Source organism: Cervus canadensis, chromosome 5 (assembly GCF_019320065.1).
Source record: "Cervus canadensis isolate Bull #8, Minnesota chromosome 5, ASM1932006v1, whole genome shotgun sequence".
Classification (NCBI taxonomy): domain Eukaryota; kingdom Metazoa; phylum Chordata; class Mammalia; order Artiodactyla; family Cervidae; genus Cervus; species Cervus canadensis.
Genome location: NC_057390.1, coordinates 25,395,108 through 25,413,907, shown reverse-complemented (window position 1 = coordinate 25,413,907; position 18,800 = coordinate 25,395,108). Strand labels below are relative to the sequence as shown.

General features: G+C 37.1%; 1 protein-coding gene across 1 annotated transcript in view; it reads left to right on the top strand.

Moving 5' to 3' along the window:
• The window catches only part of LRPPRC (leucine rich pentatricopeptide repeat containing), a 99,553-nt gene extending 81,088 nt beyond the window's left edge, over positions 1 to 18,465 (top strand). Inside the window, exons 31-38 of the mRNA XM_043468453.1 lie at positions 2,700 to 2,788; positions 6,377 to 6,581; positions 8,350 to 8,489; positions 8,624 to 8,739; positions 11,154 to 11,228; positions 12,367 to 12,451; positions 14,714 to 14,856; positions 18,307 to 18,465. Of these exons, the coding sequence (XP_043324388.1) occupies positions 2,700 to 2,788; positions 6,377 to 6,581; positions 8,350 to 8,489; positions 8,624 to 8,739; positions 11,154 to 11,228; positions 12,367 to 12,451; positions 14,714 to 14,856; positions 18,307 to 18,363 (910 nt within the window). The 3' untranslated portion in view covers positions 18,364 to 18,465. The remainder of the gene's footprint in view (positions 1 to 2,699; positions 2,789 to 6,376; positions 6,582 to 8,349; positions 8,490 to 8,623; positions 8,740 to 11,153; positions 11,229 to 12,366; positions 12,452 to 14,713; positions 14,857 to 18,306) is intronic.
• The last annotated feature ends 335 nt before the right edge of the window (positions 18,466 to 18,800 follow it).

The window sequence follows — 18,800 nt, the reverse complement described above, 5'->3', positions numbered from 1 at the left end:
ATCATTTTGGCACTATTACTCTCACATAACTCTGTAAATAGCAGTCTGTTATAGTTACCTACATGGTGCCACTTGTTCCTTCTTAAGAGCAGTTGTTTCCCCTTTGAACTAATGTAGTCATTGTTTTTGCTGTGCCTTTGCTGTCTCTAATGTGTTACAGATTCACTTGACTACTTACTAATGAGATTTCTTCAGTTTGGTTAAGAATAGGTTATTTAACCTTCCCGACAAGTAATGGAACCTCGAAAGTAACAAATGCCTTTAAAATTTTTGAAAGAATGATGTTCTTTCATTTTTAGTTAGAAATACATTTCTACATGTTTCAAAATAAAAATTTAGGTATAGTGAATTGTTTCAGAGGAGGGGAACTACTTATTCATAAAACAGGAAGGGTTATATAAATTGTTCTTGTAGATCTTTGTTAACACTGAACTGTATAGTTAGGAAATTTGAGAATCATGTGGTGATAGCTCTGCTTTATCTTTGGAGAATGGCACTTTATTTTCTTTTGTTCCTACTAGCTTTTTTATTCTGTCTAAAAATAATGTTAAATCAATCACTGATGCTTTTTACTGGATTGGCCAGTTTTTGTTATCCAAAGTAAGATAAATTCTGATCACTGCCTAATGCCCCATGTGCGTGTTATGTAAGTACAATCCATAAACCAGTCATTGCTCTGAAATCTCTAAGATGAAACTTTCCCTGTAATATTATCTTCTTTGGTTAAGACAGATTAACTTTTGCAGTTGATTGTAAGTTAAAAGATTGATACCCCTTTCTCTCTGTGATTTTTTTCCCCCCTTTATTTTGGCAGCTCTAAAAATGAAAATGTCTAGAATTCTGTGCTGTCCAATCCAGTAGCTACTAGCTATAACTGCCCACCTAAATTTAAATTACTAAAGTTAAATATAATTAAAGTTTCCATTCCTCCACCACAGTAGCCAGGTAGCCACATGTAGCTTGTGGCTACCCTATTGGGTGACATGGATAAAAAATATTCTCATCATCACAGTAAGTTTGATTTGACATCTCTGTACTGGATTTTTGTCCAAAAGGAAAGATCAGAATTAAGAATCAGAGGTAAACTTCTCTTATTTTATTGTATTAGTGAATCCATCGCAAAGTTACCAGTATCCTTTGTAGTTTTTCTCCCTTTGTTAGTTTGAAACATTCTGGTTGTGATTGGTCAGTTTCCATATGTAAAACATGTATGTATTCAGCGTATAATAGACCTGGGGAGAGTTTTCTTCCTATTTATCCCCAATTTCAAATTTGTATTGAATACATACCTTCTTGAGATAGGAAGAAATTATTAAAAGAAAAATATTCTGTGTTTTGAGATTTTTCAAAAGGTTTGACATCAAGTGTGGTGTTAGAAGTTTTGTTACCTTGTGGTTTTAATGAATTTTAGTTAATATTTTCAAGTAAGTATCATATAATACATGTAATAATGTTGGCATAAGAAGTGAGCTTAATTTTAATAGTGTCTCCTTGTTTATTTAATCATGCTAGAGATTGAGAACGTAAATCCTTTATTTTCTGCAGTTTATAGTCTCATGCACGAGTTGTTGACTTAAGCGCTTTGACAGATGGGACAAAGGAAACAAGTCGAACTGAGCAGTGGGTGCTTTGGTGGGATTAAGAGGATCGTCGGAATAAGAAAATCCTGCACCCAGGAACTGCGGGGGGGAACCCCAGAGGCTGGAAGTGACTGAGAGGATGGGCACATCACGGTGTTTTGGAGGATTTTCTTGGGATTGATGAGAATAATTTAGCAGTGACCCTGCTTTTCTCGCAATCTGCTCAGCTTAGATGTTCATGTCGGCAGGCCAAGGTTGTTAGCAGCCAGACCATCACTGGGCTTGAGAAGGCAAATGGCAATTGCTTTTGCTCCTTCTGACCTTTGGAGATTTCCTAATCGGGAGATGAACCCCAGGGCATTAAGGATGCTGAAATTTCAACACAGGAGATAGACACACAGTGTAGCAAACAGATCATCTCTGGCTAGGGCTTTTTTTCTTCTTTTTAATAAATCATGTAGGTTTTAGTCATAAGCAAGTTTTTGCTCTTGAGTTTTAAAAAGTTGGGGGATTTCAAATTTAAGGCTGGGACAAGATTGTGTGAAATTTTACATTTTACTGTAACCATGGTTTTAGTTCTGCAGTAAGTTCACCTTTAAAAACTATGTATCTAGATGACAGAAACTTGAAAATTAATCAACTGAATGAGATGGTGTTAGTAATATGCCTTAGTTTATATTTAAAATATAAAGTGCTGAAAATAAATGCTCATTTTTGTTGCCGAAAGACTAGTTTTACATTTTATAAATTACGGTGAGTGTAGGGAAAAAAGGGAAAAGTGTCCCGCTCAGGATACAGCAGAACAATGCAGGGCATGCAGTTATTTTAGTCATCTAATATGTCAGCATTCAAGAATCCGAACCGATTGTTTAAAAAAACCTTGTACTTTGTTTCTTTTGTTGCTCATTTCCAACTTTGTCATCTGTCAGAATGCAAAAAAAAATTATCCTTCTATAACCATTGACAGGATAACACAAAAGCTGTCTCCAGGTCGATATTTTGCAGCAATATTTTTAACATACGAACAGTAGTTTTTATAATTTCACCTTGGTGCTCAACCATTTATTATCGTATCAGAAGCATGTCAGTAATTCCTTTCTAAATGTCTGCTTCTTTTAGCGCTGAGACCCACATCAAGGGCTTCACACTGAACGATGCTGCCAACAGCCTCCTCATCATAACGCAAGTTAGGCGGGATTATTTGAAAGGTATGTCACAATGCTTGACCTTTACGTCACATTAATGCCTCTGCAGATTTTTCTTGTAACGCCCTTCGAATACTTGGATAAAGGAGTCCATTTAGCAAATTACCTGCTTATCAAGAGCCTTTTGTGGTAGCTGAGAGACGTAAATTACTGTACATGCATTTATAATACAGCTTGAATATGAATGTACTTGTCATTTGACCACTTAGTCCAGTTTCCATTCCATTTAACACAAGATGGGTTTTCTTAAGATGAATCACAGCTCTTCAGACATGCAAAATTTGTGTTCCAGAACGAGAGAAAGTACAGGCTTTCAAGTGCGTTAAAATTCACAGCACAAGTCATTTTTTTGCTTTGGAAATTAACATACTTTAGAGCATCTGAAACAATTCCCAGCGGTTGTTTCTTGCATATTGTGTTGGTTGTGTGTGAGATAGCAAATGAGTTAAATTGAGTGTTAAATGTGTGGGATTGTGCACCAAATGATTATAATATTGATTTTTAAAACTTAATCTAATACTTTTTTAATAGTTCATAATACCAACAGCAGTAAGATACCATGTTTATTTGGAGTTTGGAGTTTTTAAATGAATATTAAGAGGATAACACCAAAGAAATTGGAGATGACTTTGGGGAGGATTGGGACATGGGGCTATTTGCTTGGCAGAGGCTTTTTATGGGTTTGCAGAGGGATGGATATGGATGGGATGGGCTTATGAATGAGCTCCCAAGGGGGAAAAATGGTGAAGCTCTTCAATTTAGATAAGCATCTGTTCACATTTAATTTTACATTTGAGTTTTAGTCAATACAGTAACACCACAGTGGTTGAAACAACTTTCTAACTGTTAAATATGTGTATTACCTAGTTTTTTCCTCAGTCTTTGAGAATGGTGTTATTCCTCACTTGCATGCTTATAATAGAATTTCACATCTCTGAAAGTTGCTGTCTAATTGTGCAACTTTAATGTTACCTGTAATGCCTAGAGGTATTGGACTATAGATGTCTTCCTAATTAGTGAGGACTGAATATGTAAGGGATGATTTCTGCCTTCGCAGAATTGCTGCTTCAGTGTTACATAGGTGGGACCAGCACATTAAACAGCCCAGCCTTTAGTCATAAGGGAGTGTTGTAAGCTTTGCTATTAAAACTCTAAAAGCTTTCATTTTCAGTAGCAAAGGCTTTTGGGCAAGTTGCATTTTAAATGCAGAGATGATAAACGAGTTTTTTCTACTTTTTGTATTTTTCTTTTATTTTTTGGCCATTATACACAGCGTGTGGACTCTTAGTTCCCCAACCAGGGATCGAACCCCATGCCTGCTGCAGTGAGAGTATGGAGTCTTAACCACTGGACCACCAGGGAAGTCCCTGATAAACAATTTTAAAACATCAAAAAATTAAATTTGCTCCCCGTATCAATAAGCTAATTTTTATAAAAAGTTTATATTTCTGTAGACATGGAGATCAGGATAAAATACTTTTTTTAATTTCAAGGGGTTGCTTTTTGAGCTGACTCTGATCAGTGTTTAATTGACTGCTACCGTACTTGTATGTTAGGTTATCCTGTGAAAACAACAAGACACTGATATAATTTCACATCTGTTTTCATCGATTCAGTTGGAGACTGACTGAGCGCAGAAGCCATGAGCCCACTTTCTGTGCCTCCCACCGACTGATAACCTCCGGTGGTCGTTGTCGAGGGCAGAACAGTGTTGGCGCTATCCATATTACCTTATTTTTGCTCCATGGCTGACTAGAGCTCCCAATTAAAAAAAAAAATTTTCAGGTTTCTTTTTCTCAATTCCATCTAAAGCAGGAAGAAAAATAAAGCCAATTCAGTCTTAATCTAATTTAACTAGCTTATGCTGTTGTGGAATATTAATAGCTGATACATCACAACTTGGCAATATAACGAGTATTACTCGGGGCGGAGGGTGTGGGTGGGAACCATTTTTGATGTCTCATAAGTCATGAACTCTACAGAAGGCAAATTCTGTATGGGAATATGATTTCAGTCCCAAGGTCCCCTGCTTCCTTTGGGTAGACATAAGGTGATCTGTTCTCAATCCTCCACTCTTTGACACACACGTGTACCCGTAGATGCAGGCTCCAGTGTGGTTAAGTTCTTGGGTTGGTGTCTAACAGTATGACGTTAAAAAAATTAAGGAAATTATTTAAATTATCTGTACCTTAGTTTCCCACATATAAATTTGGTACCTCAGAAGGTTAGTTGTGAGTGTGACTGCTTAATCGGTGTCTGGAGTGTAGTAAGTGCTCAACATACGTAATAAAAGCCGATAAATGCTAGTTACTATCATCAACATCATTATCTTACCTGTTATTTGATCTACTTGTAGGAAAATCCTTCTTAGCTGACAGTATTGCCGGCTGACATGAATATTCCAAAGTTGACTATCTGTGTATGACCACCAGTTAAGATTTTATCAAACTTATTTTCTATAGATAAAATTTTTTATTTCCTGTATGTTCGTTCATATGTATCTGTAAAATTTTATTGAATATACCTTTTAACCTTTTTTTTCCCTTTTCCCCATTTGAGAATCACTGATTTAAAGTATAGATTTGGAGTAATAATAAATTTTTTACTCAGTAATAAGTACTAAATTCATGATGTCTTTTATCATATCACTTTTAATAGCATGTTTAATTATTACCCTTTCCCTATTCTTCTGTTAATGATGGACTGTTCTTATTTGGAAAGCTGCTTTGAGAGTCTTAGTTTTGTGTAGGTTGCGTTGCCTTAATTGCTAGAAAGCCATGAAGTTTTCTTTGGTAGCAGTGATTGTTATGTTAAGTATTACATGTTCCCTCCAGTCCATCACTGTATTTAGTATAATGATTTTGCTACTCTGGCACTTAAGTCGGTAACTCAGAAGGATATTCCATATTTATCCATAATCAAATACTTGTAAGTTTGATATTAAAAGAAAGAAACTCGCATGGAGAATCTCCCTGGGAACGTGATGAGCTTTCTTTTCTCTGAAAAATCAGTGCAAGAAAATATCTGCATGGTATTTTATCATGTAAAATAAATTTGTCGCTGTGTGAGCTGAATGTTCCAGGTTGGCTGTTCATCTTGTATGATCAAACCTTTTTGGATTAGAAAGAGATACTATTTTCAAGAAAGAATCTTTGGGCTATTAGAAGATTTTGATAATCATGAATCTTTTGAGTGTAATAAAATCTGGGGAAGTGTGAATGCCGGTAAAAGTTACATAGTTTTGGAAAGTCTTTAATTTTTTAAATTCTTCCTTATTTATATTTCTCTGAACTCGTCAACTTCCTTGAAATTAGTCACTAAATGTTGTCCCTGAATAGAACCTGCTTTCTATCAGTAACATTTGCATTCTCTGTGTGCCTTAAAGAAGAAATTTCTCTGTCTCTGATGTAGTCAAATAACTTTTTTTCAGGTTTCACATAAAATATTAATATTTTCTATAATATAGAATAAAAGTATTCATAGCTTTTTGTGTATAGTCATTTGGTGCTCATATTTAAAAGCTAGTTCTCAAAATGCATTGTCAGTACATTTCATATAAGAAAAACTCTGTCGCCTGCTTTTCTATTGTAGACGCTCTAACAACTCTAAAAACAGCATTAGATCTGGACCAGATACCTTCTAGATTAGCAGTGACCCGCCTTATTCAGGCATGTGCCTTGAAGGGTGATACAGAAAGCATACATGACATTCAGAAGTTGGTAAATGGACTCGAGGATTCAATTGGACTTTCCCGTATGGTTTTCATCAATAACATTGCTTTAGCACAAATAAAGAAGTGAGTATCTTCAAACATTTCCTCCACTGTACACACTGGAAGGAACATTATCTCAAATACCACCTTTTAAAAACTAGGCAGGCTATTAGAAACCATATCAACTGTAGAGAAAATAGTGGTGCTAGTTGCTGCCTATTTTATAATTGTCAGGGAATAATTTTGTGTTACAAAATATGTTTTAGCTGTAAATTGAATCGTAAACAACATTGATCAAAATTTTCAAATTCTTAAAATTTGCCCCACGGTTGGTAACTTTTCTCATTCATACATGCCAGGTACTTGTTGAAACACTTTTTTACGAAAGTGAAAAATAAGTTCATTTGAATGTCAGCAACATTTGAAGGTGACACTCTGCCAGAACATCATGAAATGGGGGGCCCAACAAACTTGTTAAAAATATGCATTTCTGTTTTGTCCATCTTCCTATTCATCCACCCCTGTCAATACACACCCACACAAAAGGAGGTATTTACAGGTGATTCTCTTACCACCATTTCTAGATTTCTTATTGAGAATCACTGTTCTAGAAATAAATTGATTGAAATAACTTGAAATAACTTGATTTCTATTAGCCTCACAGGTGAAGTTAAAGATTCATGGGGGTAATTATGGAATTGACATTCTTCATGCTTTTAGGGGAAAAAATGTTATTTAGCAATTAATCTTACGTACATGTAATGGGTGGTTACTAAAATGTCTTATTGGCTTTTACAGGGTTTTTTGTTTTTTCCTCTTTGTTTGGACAGAAGTTGTTTTGTTTTTCCCCCTTTTAAAACTGTTTCCCCATATAGAACTTTTAACTTTCCCTTTAGTAAGAAAATGTGGTTATTATTTTAAGTTAGAAGATTCCAGAAAATTATTCAAGAAAGATCTGGATGAATTTTTAAATGTTACCATATAGTCAGAGTTTTATATGATGCGGAGATGTTTTTATTCGCTATCAAATATAATTATTAAATCTCTAAAACCCTTAAAAAAAACTTATTGTAATGGGGTTCATTTTTAGAGAATTCTTGTTTGAGGTGATAATTCCAACATAAAATGGATTATTTGGATTTGGAGTACCATAGCATAACTGTGAAGTGTCAGTTAAAGAGCACCTTAACCAAAAAGTCGTAAAGATAATTTTCGTCATAAGTTGTTTAACAAGGCCATGTAACTAACTTTTTAAGAATGAAGTATGAAGATACTTTGTTCAGAGAACTTTGATATAAATTGAATATTTTTCAAATGTTGTATGTTACCTGACAAGAACAAATTGTTGTGACTGTGGGTTGAGAGACATGAAAATGTACCCTTTGCAGACATCATCAGCATTTTTAAGAATCCTGAGATTAACATTATCTTTACTTCATGCAGTCGTGACCAGTTGTAGATTATAATGCCAAAGTTATAAAGTATAAAAGATGTCATTTTATATCCAAACAGCTGCAAAAACAAAACTTCGGAATACAATAATTTTTTAAGTTACTGTCTTTAATTCTTCTCTGTGTAGTTGTTTGTTCTTTTCTCTAGAGCAGTGTTTTAAAATAAGCAGCTACTTCAGTTATTTGTTGCAGCATAAAGCACCCAGTGATTGCCTTTGCCAAGTAAATATAATTTGGTTCAGCTTGTATAATGTTTTTTATCTGGTTAATTGTAAATATATTGTCTTTTTTCCCCTAAAGTGCTTGCATGTGTAAATACTAAATTAGCTGTACGGAAATTGCCTGCAATATTAATATAAAAGCAAATATTTCTTTATAATTTATTTTACTTTCTTTTACAGTAATAACATAGATGTTGCAATAGAAAGCATTGAAAATATGCTTACTTCAGAGAACCAAACTGTGGACCCTCAGTACTTTGGCTTGGCATATTTATTCCGAAAAGTCATAGAGGGACAGTTGGAACCAGCACTTGAAAAGAGTAAGTTAGCTCTTCTGGTTGAAGAGCAAAGAAGCACTTTCCCTAGCCTGTCTGGACTGACTGTCTTTGGTGAGTGAGTTAGTTATACCATTGTTTAAATGAAAGATTTTTCTTACTTGTCATTTTTTTTTCAGTAAGCATCATGGTGGAGAGATTGGCCAATCAGTTTGCAGTTTACAAACCTGTAACTGATCTTTTCCTTCAGCTTGTGGATTCAGGCAAGGTGGATGATGCCAGAGCTCTCCTACAGGTAATGACCCACCACATGTGGAGCAGTGAGGCTTTGTGAAGTGTGTGAAGTCAGCTGAGAAATTACTAGGGTCAGGTATGTGGTGGAAGACCGGAAGTGAAGTGCAACACCGCTAGCACATTTAAATTCAACGTGAATCAAGGTTACATGACAAGGACTGGATTGCATGTTATAGGTTGCTGGTTTTATAGATGCCAGATTGGACTAGAAATGTCTTTAGAGTTAAATGGGGGTAGAAGGAGACATGTTTTGCCAAAATGATTTAAAGATAAATGTTTCCGTGCAGATAGGTATCGCAAAACAATTCCTTTGATTTCCTAGTTTAATTTCGCTTGCGCTCTAAATGCCACGCATCACCATGGCAACACAGTTTGCAAACAAAAAGTAGGAAATGTTTGCTTTTCAAGTACTGCTCCTCTTGAATACTCAAACACTCTTGGTGCCTTATTCAGGATTTATTAAGAGTCAGATTTGCTTTCTATTCACTTGTGTGTCACAGCCACATTAAATGACAAATGCAGGTCTCTGTGGCCCGCACTCTCAGTTAAATTAGCAATCTTCAGGGAAGGAGACAACTGCATTCATGCCATTTTAACAGCACTAAATATAAAGCCGCGCCAAGTGCCGACAGAACGGTGGGTGATCGGAGCTGCCACTGGTAATGTACACAAACAGGCACCGCCAGGGAGCCCCTTCCCAGCAGGTGGCAGTCAGACAGCCACCGTGATCCCGCCAGCGGCTGTGTTTGTGTAGACTCCCTGTGTCAGATTGAGGCTGGGACCAATTTCTGATAGTAAATAGTATTACATTCACTTACATTTTTGCTAGCTGTGACACATCTTAGGTAGCAGATAGGGAAGGGGAAAGTGAACTCACCTGCTTGTGATCCTGAAAAGTCATCCAGTTTGAGAGTGGAATCCAAGCCATTTGTAAAAGAAATTCCTGAGAAATTTCTCTGTGTTAGTTTGGTGAAAAGTGTAAATTGGCACTGCCTCTAAAGCTTTTTTTACTTTTGTTCCTGGAGAGAGAGAAATGCCAATTATTTGAGAATTTTCTTGTTTACCTTTTTTTTTCCTTTAAAAAATTTTTTTGAAACCGAAATGGCAATTTATAATGGGGATTCAAGAATCTTTTCATTGTTCTATCTTCTTGCCTTCTGTGTTAAAAGCTTTGTCTTGAAAAGAATAAATTCTCATGTTTTATCTTTGTACGGTACATACCTAAGTGTACCTACTCAGGTATATGCATGTCTAGCTGAGTATTCATTCAACTGTGACACATTATTACAATAGCTCTTTAGAAAGATGCACTTGGTATTTCATTTACAAACTTTTTCTGAGCCATGGTCATCAAGGCTCTTCTTAGTAGCCCAGGGTGGGAGACACTGGGGATGTGATGACCGCCCTCAGAGCTGCATGTACCCACAGCATTCTGTCCAGAGCTCTTTATGACAGCCAAGTGTTGCTGCAACATCATTGTCTTTTCATTTTTATTCCTTCAGTAGACTGGTTTCAGATGGTAAACCCTTTACCCATTCTTTACCTGCCTGTCAAACAGTTGAAGATTATTCTTACTGTAGTGAAGAATACCTTATTGACAGATGTCGAAAGCATCCGTTTATAGTGTAAATGTTCTGTGTGTCCCCCAAAGTTCTTTTTATGCTAATCATTTTAGTATTGACAATGTTTTAAAGCTTTGAAAGAGCAATGTGCATTTAGAAACTTAAGAGAATGACATCTGCGATGAATGTAAACTAAAATATTGTCTTGCCATATTTGATTTTACTATAGCATCTAAGATGGGATAGACACTTGATTTATCTGGTCTGTCATATAAACTTTTTTTTTTTGAGTTTAACTTTTGTCTCTTTCTCAAGCACTGGCTGTCTGTTGCAATGAAAGCCTTTTATAAAATAGAGAGATTGAAATCAGTCCTTTTGTATGCATAAGTGTAGGTAATTATACTTTAAAGAGAACTTGCTTTGTACATTTTAATTTTTATAAAGAAACGAGCAGTTATCTCCCTGACACCTTATTAAATGTATAATTAACCTTATGATCCCTAGCTCACTTGTGAATGCTTGGCAGTATAATTGGAGAGGCATAGTGTTTCTTTTTCCCTCTTTCTTAGCAGTCCTAAACCTTATTCTGTGGTTGTTGAAGCATTAGTTTAATTTTTCCCTTTTCATTTTAAACAAACTTTATACTTGCAGTGCCAAGGACAACATTCACAAAAGCTTGGCAGAGCTTGCACTTGTTTTCTTTTTTTGCTTTGAAAAAGTGGTTGACTATTAGGCCTTCCTGTTAGTAATGATATATTACTATATTATTGTGAACTTTCTTAATTGGAAATATTCACCTTGGTCCCCTTGTTTATCAAAACCGTCACTTACTGAATAATGTTTCGATTTTTAGAGGTGTGGTGCAATTGCTGAACAAATCCCGATTTTCTTGGTGTTCTGTATTAGGAATTCTCAGAGATCAGGAAAGGTAAGGTTCTGTACTTGCTTCCAAGGCAATAATGCTATGAGATAGTCTTGATCAAAGGTATTGAGTATCATAGAAGAGCTTTTTGATTCAGGACCTTTTCTAAAAATGCTATATTGAACACTTGCTGGCCTGAACTTGTTTACTTTTTTAGATACTGATGCAAAGTCAATTCTGGCTCCTTGGTTATATTGGAAATGCAAAACAGGTTCATGCAGTGCATTGAGCCCTATGAAAGGACCCTTGGGAATGTAAGATACAAATCCCATTGTTTGGGTCACTGGATGAGTTTCAGAGTGCAGAACCTGAGGGAGATGCCTGCTACAGAGCTCCTCCTGTCGGGTGACCAGGGAGAAAGCATGAGGTTCTTTAGCTTATTTATACTCAAAGTATGTGTGTTTGTCTTATTGATGTTTATTTTTTAAAAAAGAAAAAGAATAAAAGCATATTTCAAAAATGTCCTTTTAGATTTGATTTTACCTCTGAGTGGGCCCCAGAAACTCTGTTCTTAGGTTATTTGGGCACATTATGAAGTTTTAAACTGAGCGCCAATTATAATGTTTGTTTTATGTGAAACATTTAGGTTGTTTCCAACTCCGGAAACTAATTTTCCTTAATTTTCACATAAACACACTTAAAATATTTACCTAATTGCACTTTTCTCTCTGATTCATGTATTTAGTTACAGCGGGCATCATTTAGGAAATACTAAGTTGCCCTTTTTTTCTTTTCTATGAGATAATATAAAATGATGTATATTTACATATAACCTACCACTCATTACCTGTAAATGTTAAATTATCCCTAGATTACTTATAATACTTGATACAGTGTAAATGCTATGTAAATATTTGCTGGCACCCAGCGAATTCAACATTTGCATTTTGGGACTTTCAAGAATTTTTTTTTCTTCTGAATATTTTTGGTCCAGGCAGGGTTGGTTAAATCCACAGACTTGGAATCCACAGGCTACAGAGGGGCTGACCAGACTTAGAGATACAAAAGGGAAATAGTCCATTGAATTGAGAAGGCAGTTCTACTGTACTGTTGTTAAGTTTTTATGATATAATGTCCATATGTCAGTGTCATATTTCACTGTTCTTTTGAGTTGTGGTGATGTTACCTATATTTAATTTCCTAGGCACCAGCTATGAAGTCTTTGTTAGAATTGATTCCTGAATTAATTGACAAGGAAGAAGCATACACTTGCCTCATGAAAAGTTATGGTAATAAGTCTCATGTAACTGCATTATTTGATTTAAATATTTGTAGTATAGTCAACAAGTCTTCAGCTCAAAAGCAGTAATCCTAAATATCAGATAATTGCTTATGGTATAAATAATTTATTTAGCCTTAGGATATGTTTTAAAACTATATTTAAGGGGGTTCTCTGATGGCTCAGTGGTGAAGAATTTGCCAGCCAATGCAGAAGACATGGGTTTGATCCCAGATCTGGGAAGATCCCCACATGCCATGGGCGTTAACCCTCTGTGCCACAACTATTGAGCCTGTACTCTAGAGCCCAGGAGCTGCAGCTGCTGAAGCCCATGTGCGCTAGAGCCTGCGCTCTGCAACACGAGAAGCCACTGCAATGAGAAGCTTGTGCACCACCCCTGGAGAGTAGCCTCTGCTGGCCACAACTAGAAGAAAGCCCGTGTATCAACAAAGACCCAGCACAGCCAAAAAAGAAAAAAAAGAAACCCTGTGTTAAAAAAAAAAATCTGAAATTATTCTTAGAGGTTAATGTAAACCATCTCTGAGCATCTTCTGAGGGGGCCCTGATTTGTTGAGTTACAATCCAGGTTCCTGGAAAGACTTAGAAGTCCACTTGGGTGTACATTCTGGGAACCAGTCCTACCCCTCCAAAGGCCTGCCTGCCACCTGAAATACAGTGTAAAATGGCTATATGTTTAAGACTTCACTTGCCTGTTTGCTCCTTCAGTGGCCCACCTACCTACTCTTAGAAATAGCAAACACCTTAATTAAAAAGTGGGCCCCAAGGTTTTACCTGAAGTCACAGCTCTGAAATTGTAGCCTTTTAAGCAGTTTTTCCCCTGGTTGCCAGGTGACCACATGTGGAAGGAACCAGTCTAAAGTTTCCGCAGTAATTAAGATGAATGTCAGCATTTGTAAGTTATGATCAGCTGTCCATCTGACACTGCTGATTTGTGCACTTGAGCCAAAGGGTAAATAAAGAGTTGCTTTGTGGATTTGATTGTTGGCAGGACACCAGACTTAGCAATCAGAATTCTCCATTTTTATGCCCTTATGAGCAGAACATGATATATTTTGAAATAGAGCTATAATCATAAACTTCCTTAAGGTTACATTTGCATAATTGGCAGGTATTAGTACTATGTAAGATGAAGTAGTGTAAAACAGCATGAAGTTACTACTAAATTGTGTGACAGTTGGGAGGGAGGAGAGCAGGGAGATCAGGAAGTCAGGAAAGAGAAGACAGGAGAGTTTGGGGAGCAGCTCCCTAGAAGATGGTAGAGCTTGGGTTGAGCCCTTGACAGTGGCAGGAGAAGGCTTTGGTCTCTTAGGGACGGGAGCAAAGGATTTACAGAGGAAACTGACTTCACCCAAACTAAAGATCTGTTCAGCTTCAGTGAGAGGTGTAGAGTCATCCTCAGTCCCTTTAGGGAGATCCTTGATTCCCTAAATCAAGGATCAAGGATCTCACATCTCACATCATCCTGGAGGCTCACCTTGGTGCTGGTAGAGTTGGGATTAATTATTCAGCATCAGTATAGGGTAGATGTTAACAATCTAATGCAAGATCGAAGAGTCAGATCACCAACAATTCTTAGCCGAGCCTGTATAATTTCAGTAGTGAACTTAAAAATATTTGCATATCAGCCACAAGTAGAGAGCCAGCTAAACTTAGCTCCTAGGCTGCTGCATCATCCAATTACATGAAATATTAGTGTAGCTTGTTACACAGAGGTATGTAGTTTTTTAATGTATGTTAATAATGTATATAAATTTGGGGGGATCAGTAGCTAACTATATGCCTCATTTGCATATTTTAGAATAGGAGAATATATTGAAAGTCTTTTGGTGTTGTTTAGCACCTGATCTTGATGTAGGTACAGACTTCCACATTAGTTATTTTACCTGCCCCTCGTCAAAAAAGTCACTGAATTAGCCTGATTTCAAAGTGTGGTTTTAAACAGAAGAAGATTGAATGGTATGTGCTTACTCTATGATTGAAGTCTTCTGTTTCTGGTCAGTTGAACTAGCATGGGTCTTTTAAAATAGCTGTGTTGTCATTTTCCTTCTCTTTCATAGTGGATAATGCTGATTGAGAGGTGTGGGGAAGGATGACTGGATTGTAGATCCTGGATATGTTTTTTTTGTTGAAGGTAGTTGAGTATTGGTTTCGTTTAGGATAAAGGAATCCAGGATTCCATGAATGGCTAAATGTTTGGCAAAAACAAGAAGATAGGTTGACTTTATCTATGATTAATATCTTTTTTTTCTAGTCTTGGACAATGATGTTGCATCTGCTAAAGCACTATATGAAAGTTTGACTGCAAAGAATGTAAAATTCAATGATCTGTTCCTAAAGCGTTACGCAGTTTTGCTGAAGAATGCTGGAGAGTCTGTCCCTTTCACTGAACCTCCTGTGAGTATTTCTTAATTAAGGGGGGAGGGGAATACCTCTACAGATTTGTGTATGCTTCATAATAATGTGTGAAAAATAAGGTGAATACTTAATTACATGAGGATTAGATCTCTGTGAAGGACCCTCCAGGGAGGGCTTCAGGAACTAAAGTTATGCTACGGGTCTGGCTGCTGCAGAACACAGCCCTCTGGGACCGAGGTTTAAAATACAGGGTCAATCTCAGACCTTTAGCTGTAGGTATGAATTTATCAAATGTCCTTGGGGCAGTTCTCTCTTCATTTCAACTTGAAATAGGATTTAATGGCCTGTATTTCAATAGCTAAGCATATTATGTCACTGTTAATTACTTGTTCATTTCCATTTTTAAATAAGTTGATTTTTATTTATCTAGGATTTTTAATTGAAGTATAGTTGACATAGCATTATATTAATTTCAAGTGTACAAAATAATAATTTGATATTTGTAGATATTACAGAATAATCACCACAGTAAGTCCAGTTAACATTGGCCACCATACATAGTCAAAAATTTTTTTTCATGTGAAAACTTTGAAGATCTGCTCTCTTAGCTGCTATCAAATGTGCAGTACAGTATTATTAACTATATATATATATGTATATTATCTCCCCATGGCTTACCCATCTTCCTCCTCCCCAACTCCCACCCCTACCTGCCTCAGGCAACCTTTAGGCAACCACTAATTTAGTCTCTGTATCCATGAGCTTTGTGTTTTTCAGATTCTAGATATAAATGAGATCACACAGTGTTTATCTTTTTCTGTCTGGATTATTTCACTTAGCACAGTACTCATCCTTGCTTGTTGTTGCAAATGGCAAGATTGAATTCTTTTTATGGCAGAATAATATTCCTGTGTCTTCCTGTGTCTGTCTGTGTGACATTTTCTTTATCCATTCATCCATCAATGAACATTTGTTTCCTTGTCTTGGCTCCTGTTAACTCTGCAGTGACTATGCGGGGAGCATATATCTTTTTAAATTAATGTTTTCTATTTTTTTTGGATAAATACCCAGAAGTGGAATTGCTAGATCATATGTTAGTTTTATTTTGAATTTCTTGAGGAGCCGCCATACAGTTTTACTTAGTGGCTACGCCATTAACAGAAGCAGAAGATATTAAGAAGAGGTGGCAAGAATACACAGAACTGTACAAAAAAGATCTTCACAACCCAGATAATCACGATGGTGTGATCACTCCCCTAGAGCCAGACATCCTGGAATGTGAAGTCAAGTGGGCCTTAGGAAGCATCACTATGAACAAAGCTAGTGGAGGTGATGGAATTCCAGTTGAGCTATTTCAAATCCTGAAAGATGAGGCTGTGAAAGTGCTGCACTCAATATGCCAGCAAATCTGGGAAACTCAGCAGTGGCCACAGGACTGGAAAAGGTCCGTTTTCATTCCAATCCCAAAGAAAGGCAATGCCAAAGAATGCTCAAACTATCGCACAATTGCACTCATCTCACACGCTAGCAAAGTAATGCTCAAAATTCTCCAAGCCAGGCTTCAGCAATACAAGATGTTCAAGCTGCTTTTAGAAAAGGCAGAGGAATCAGAGATCAAATTGCCAACATCTGCTGGATGATCAAAAAGCAAGCGAGTTCCAGAAAAACATCCATTTCTGCTTTATTGATTATGCCAAAGCCTTTGACTGTGTGGATCACAATAAACTGGAAAATTGTGAAAGAGATAGGAATACCAGACCACCTGACCTGCCTCTTGAGAAACCTGTATGCAGGTCAGGAAGCAACAGTTAGAACTGGCCATGGAACAACAGACTGGTTCCAAATAGGAAAAGGAGTACGTTGAGGCTGTACTTTGTATTTGACAATAGTCACCCTGTTTGCTTAACTTATATGCAGAGTACATCATAAGAAACACTGGGCTGGAGGAAGCACAAGCTGGAATCAAGATTGCTGGGAGAAATATCAATAACCTCACATATGCAGATGACACCACCCTTATGGCAGAAAGTGAAGAGGAACTAAAGAGCCTCTTGATGAAAGTCAAAGAGGAGAGTGAAAAAGTTGGCTTTAAGCTCAACATTCAGAAAACTAAGATCATGACATCTGATCCCATCAACTTCATGGCAAAGAGATGGGGGAACAGTGGAAACAGTGTCAGACTTTATTTTTTGGGCTCCAAAATCACTGCAGATGGTGATTGCAGCCATGAAATTAAAAGACGCTTACTCCTTGGAAGGAGAGTTATGACCAACCTAGATGGCACATTAAAAAGCAGAGACATTACTTTGCCAGCAAAGGTCCGTCTAGTCAAGGCTATTGATTTTCAGTGGTCATGTGTGGATGTGAGGGTTGGACTGTGAAGAAAGCTGAGTGCCGAAGAATTGGTGCTTTTGAACTGTGGTGTTGGAGAAGACTCTTGAGAGTCCCTTGGGTTCAAGGAGATCCAACCAGTCCATCCTAAAGGAGATCAGTCCTGGGTGTTCATTGGAAGGACTGATGCTGAAGCTGAAACTCCAATACTTTGGCCACTTCATGCGAAGAGTAAACTCATTGGAAAAGACCCTGATGCTGGGAGGAGTTGGGGCAGGAGGAGAAGGGGACGACAGGATGAGATGGCTGGATGGCATCACCGACTTGATGAACTTGAGTTTGAGTAAACTCCAGGAGTTGGCGATGGACAGGGAGGCCTGGCATGCTGCAATTCATGGGGTTGCAAAGAGTCGGACACAACTGAGTGACTGAACTGAACTGAACACCATTTATGTTCCCACCAACAGTGCACACGGGCTCCTTTTTCTCCATATCTTCACCAACACTTGTTATTTCTAGTCATATTTTTACAATAGCCATTCTAACAGATAGGAAGGGAGATCCATCTCAGGGTGTTTTTTGTTTGCATTTCCCTGATTGGTGATGTTGAGCAGCTTTTCATGTACCTCTTGGCCATCTATAGTTCATTTTTGGAAACATGTCTGTTCAGTTCCATTGTTGCTATTGAGTTATATAAATTCTTTGTATGACAGTTAACCCCCATCAGATATATACATTTGCAAATATTTTCTCCCATTCAGTTTGTTGCCTGGGAAATTTTGTTTTACTAGGCTTTGTTTAATAAGAGAAATCATATGTGCAGAATTCCTTCTAACTATTTCACTGAACTGGAAGTCGCTAAAACATGTTTATTTCAAACCTCTTAACCTTCCCAAGGGAGGTTGCAGAGTCTCCCAAGTGTCAACACCTGCATACACGGAGCAGGGGCTCTTGGTGCTTTGACTCTGACTTGGGGGCTGTGGGATAGGTGATTTCATGAAGCAAAGCAGTGCTGAAGCCTTGAGGGAACGGCAGCTGTCATGGGCCCAGCAGTCTGTCCTGCCAGTTTGCAGTACTTTATGATTTCCAAGTTTTGTGCCATCGTCTCTTGCTGGTAACTCTTATCTGTAACCTCCCTCCCTTTTTTCTTGTCTACAGGAGAGCTTTGAATTTTATGCAAAGCAGCTAAAGGAGTCAAAGGAAACGCATTTGTGAAGCAAGCCAGCACTATTTTATTTTGTGTGTATTTGTGATTCTGTGTCTAAATGTTATTTTTTAAATGTGTTTTAGAGGACAAAATAAACAAATAAAAAGTGACTTTGTTTATGTACTTTTATTTATTCACAATGTTGATAATGTTCACCATCTTACTGACAATAACTGTGTATATTAAGTCACTAGACATTTTTGGGTTTTGCCTACACTGTAAATCTATGTTATTTTCTTTGAGGCTCCTGGTGTATGAGGCCATAGTTTTTCAGGGTTCTTTTCCCCATTGACTTTTCATATCCTCTGCTATTTTGTTCCTTTAATTGACTTGTCAATATTGTTTATCTGAAAAATTTTGGAGCCAGACGAAATGATGCTCAGTGGGCTTTCTGATGCTTAATAGTCTATGAAATAACAATTCTTTACTTACACACCCTGCATAC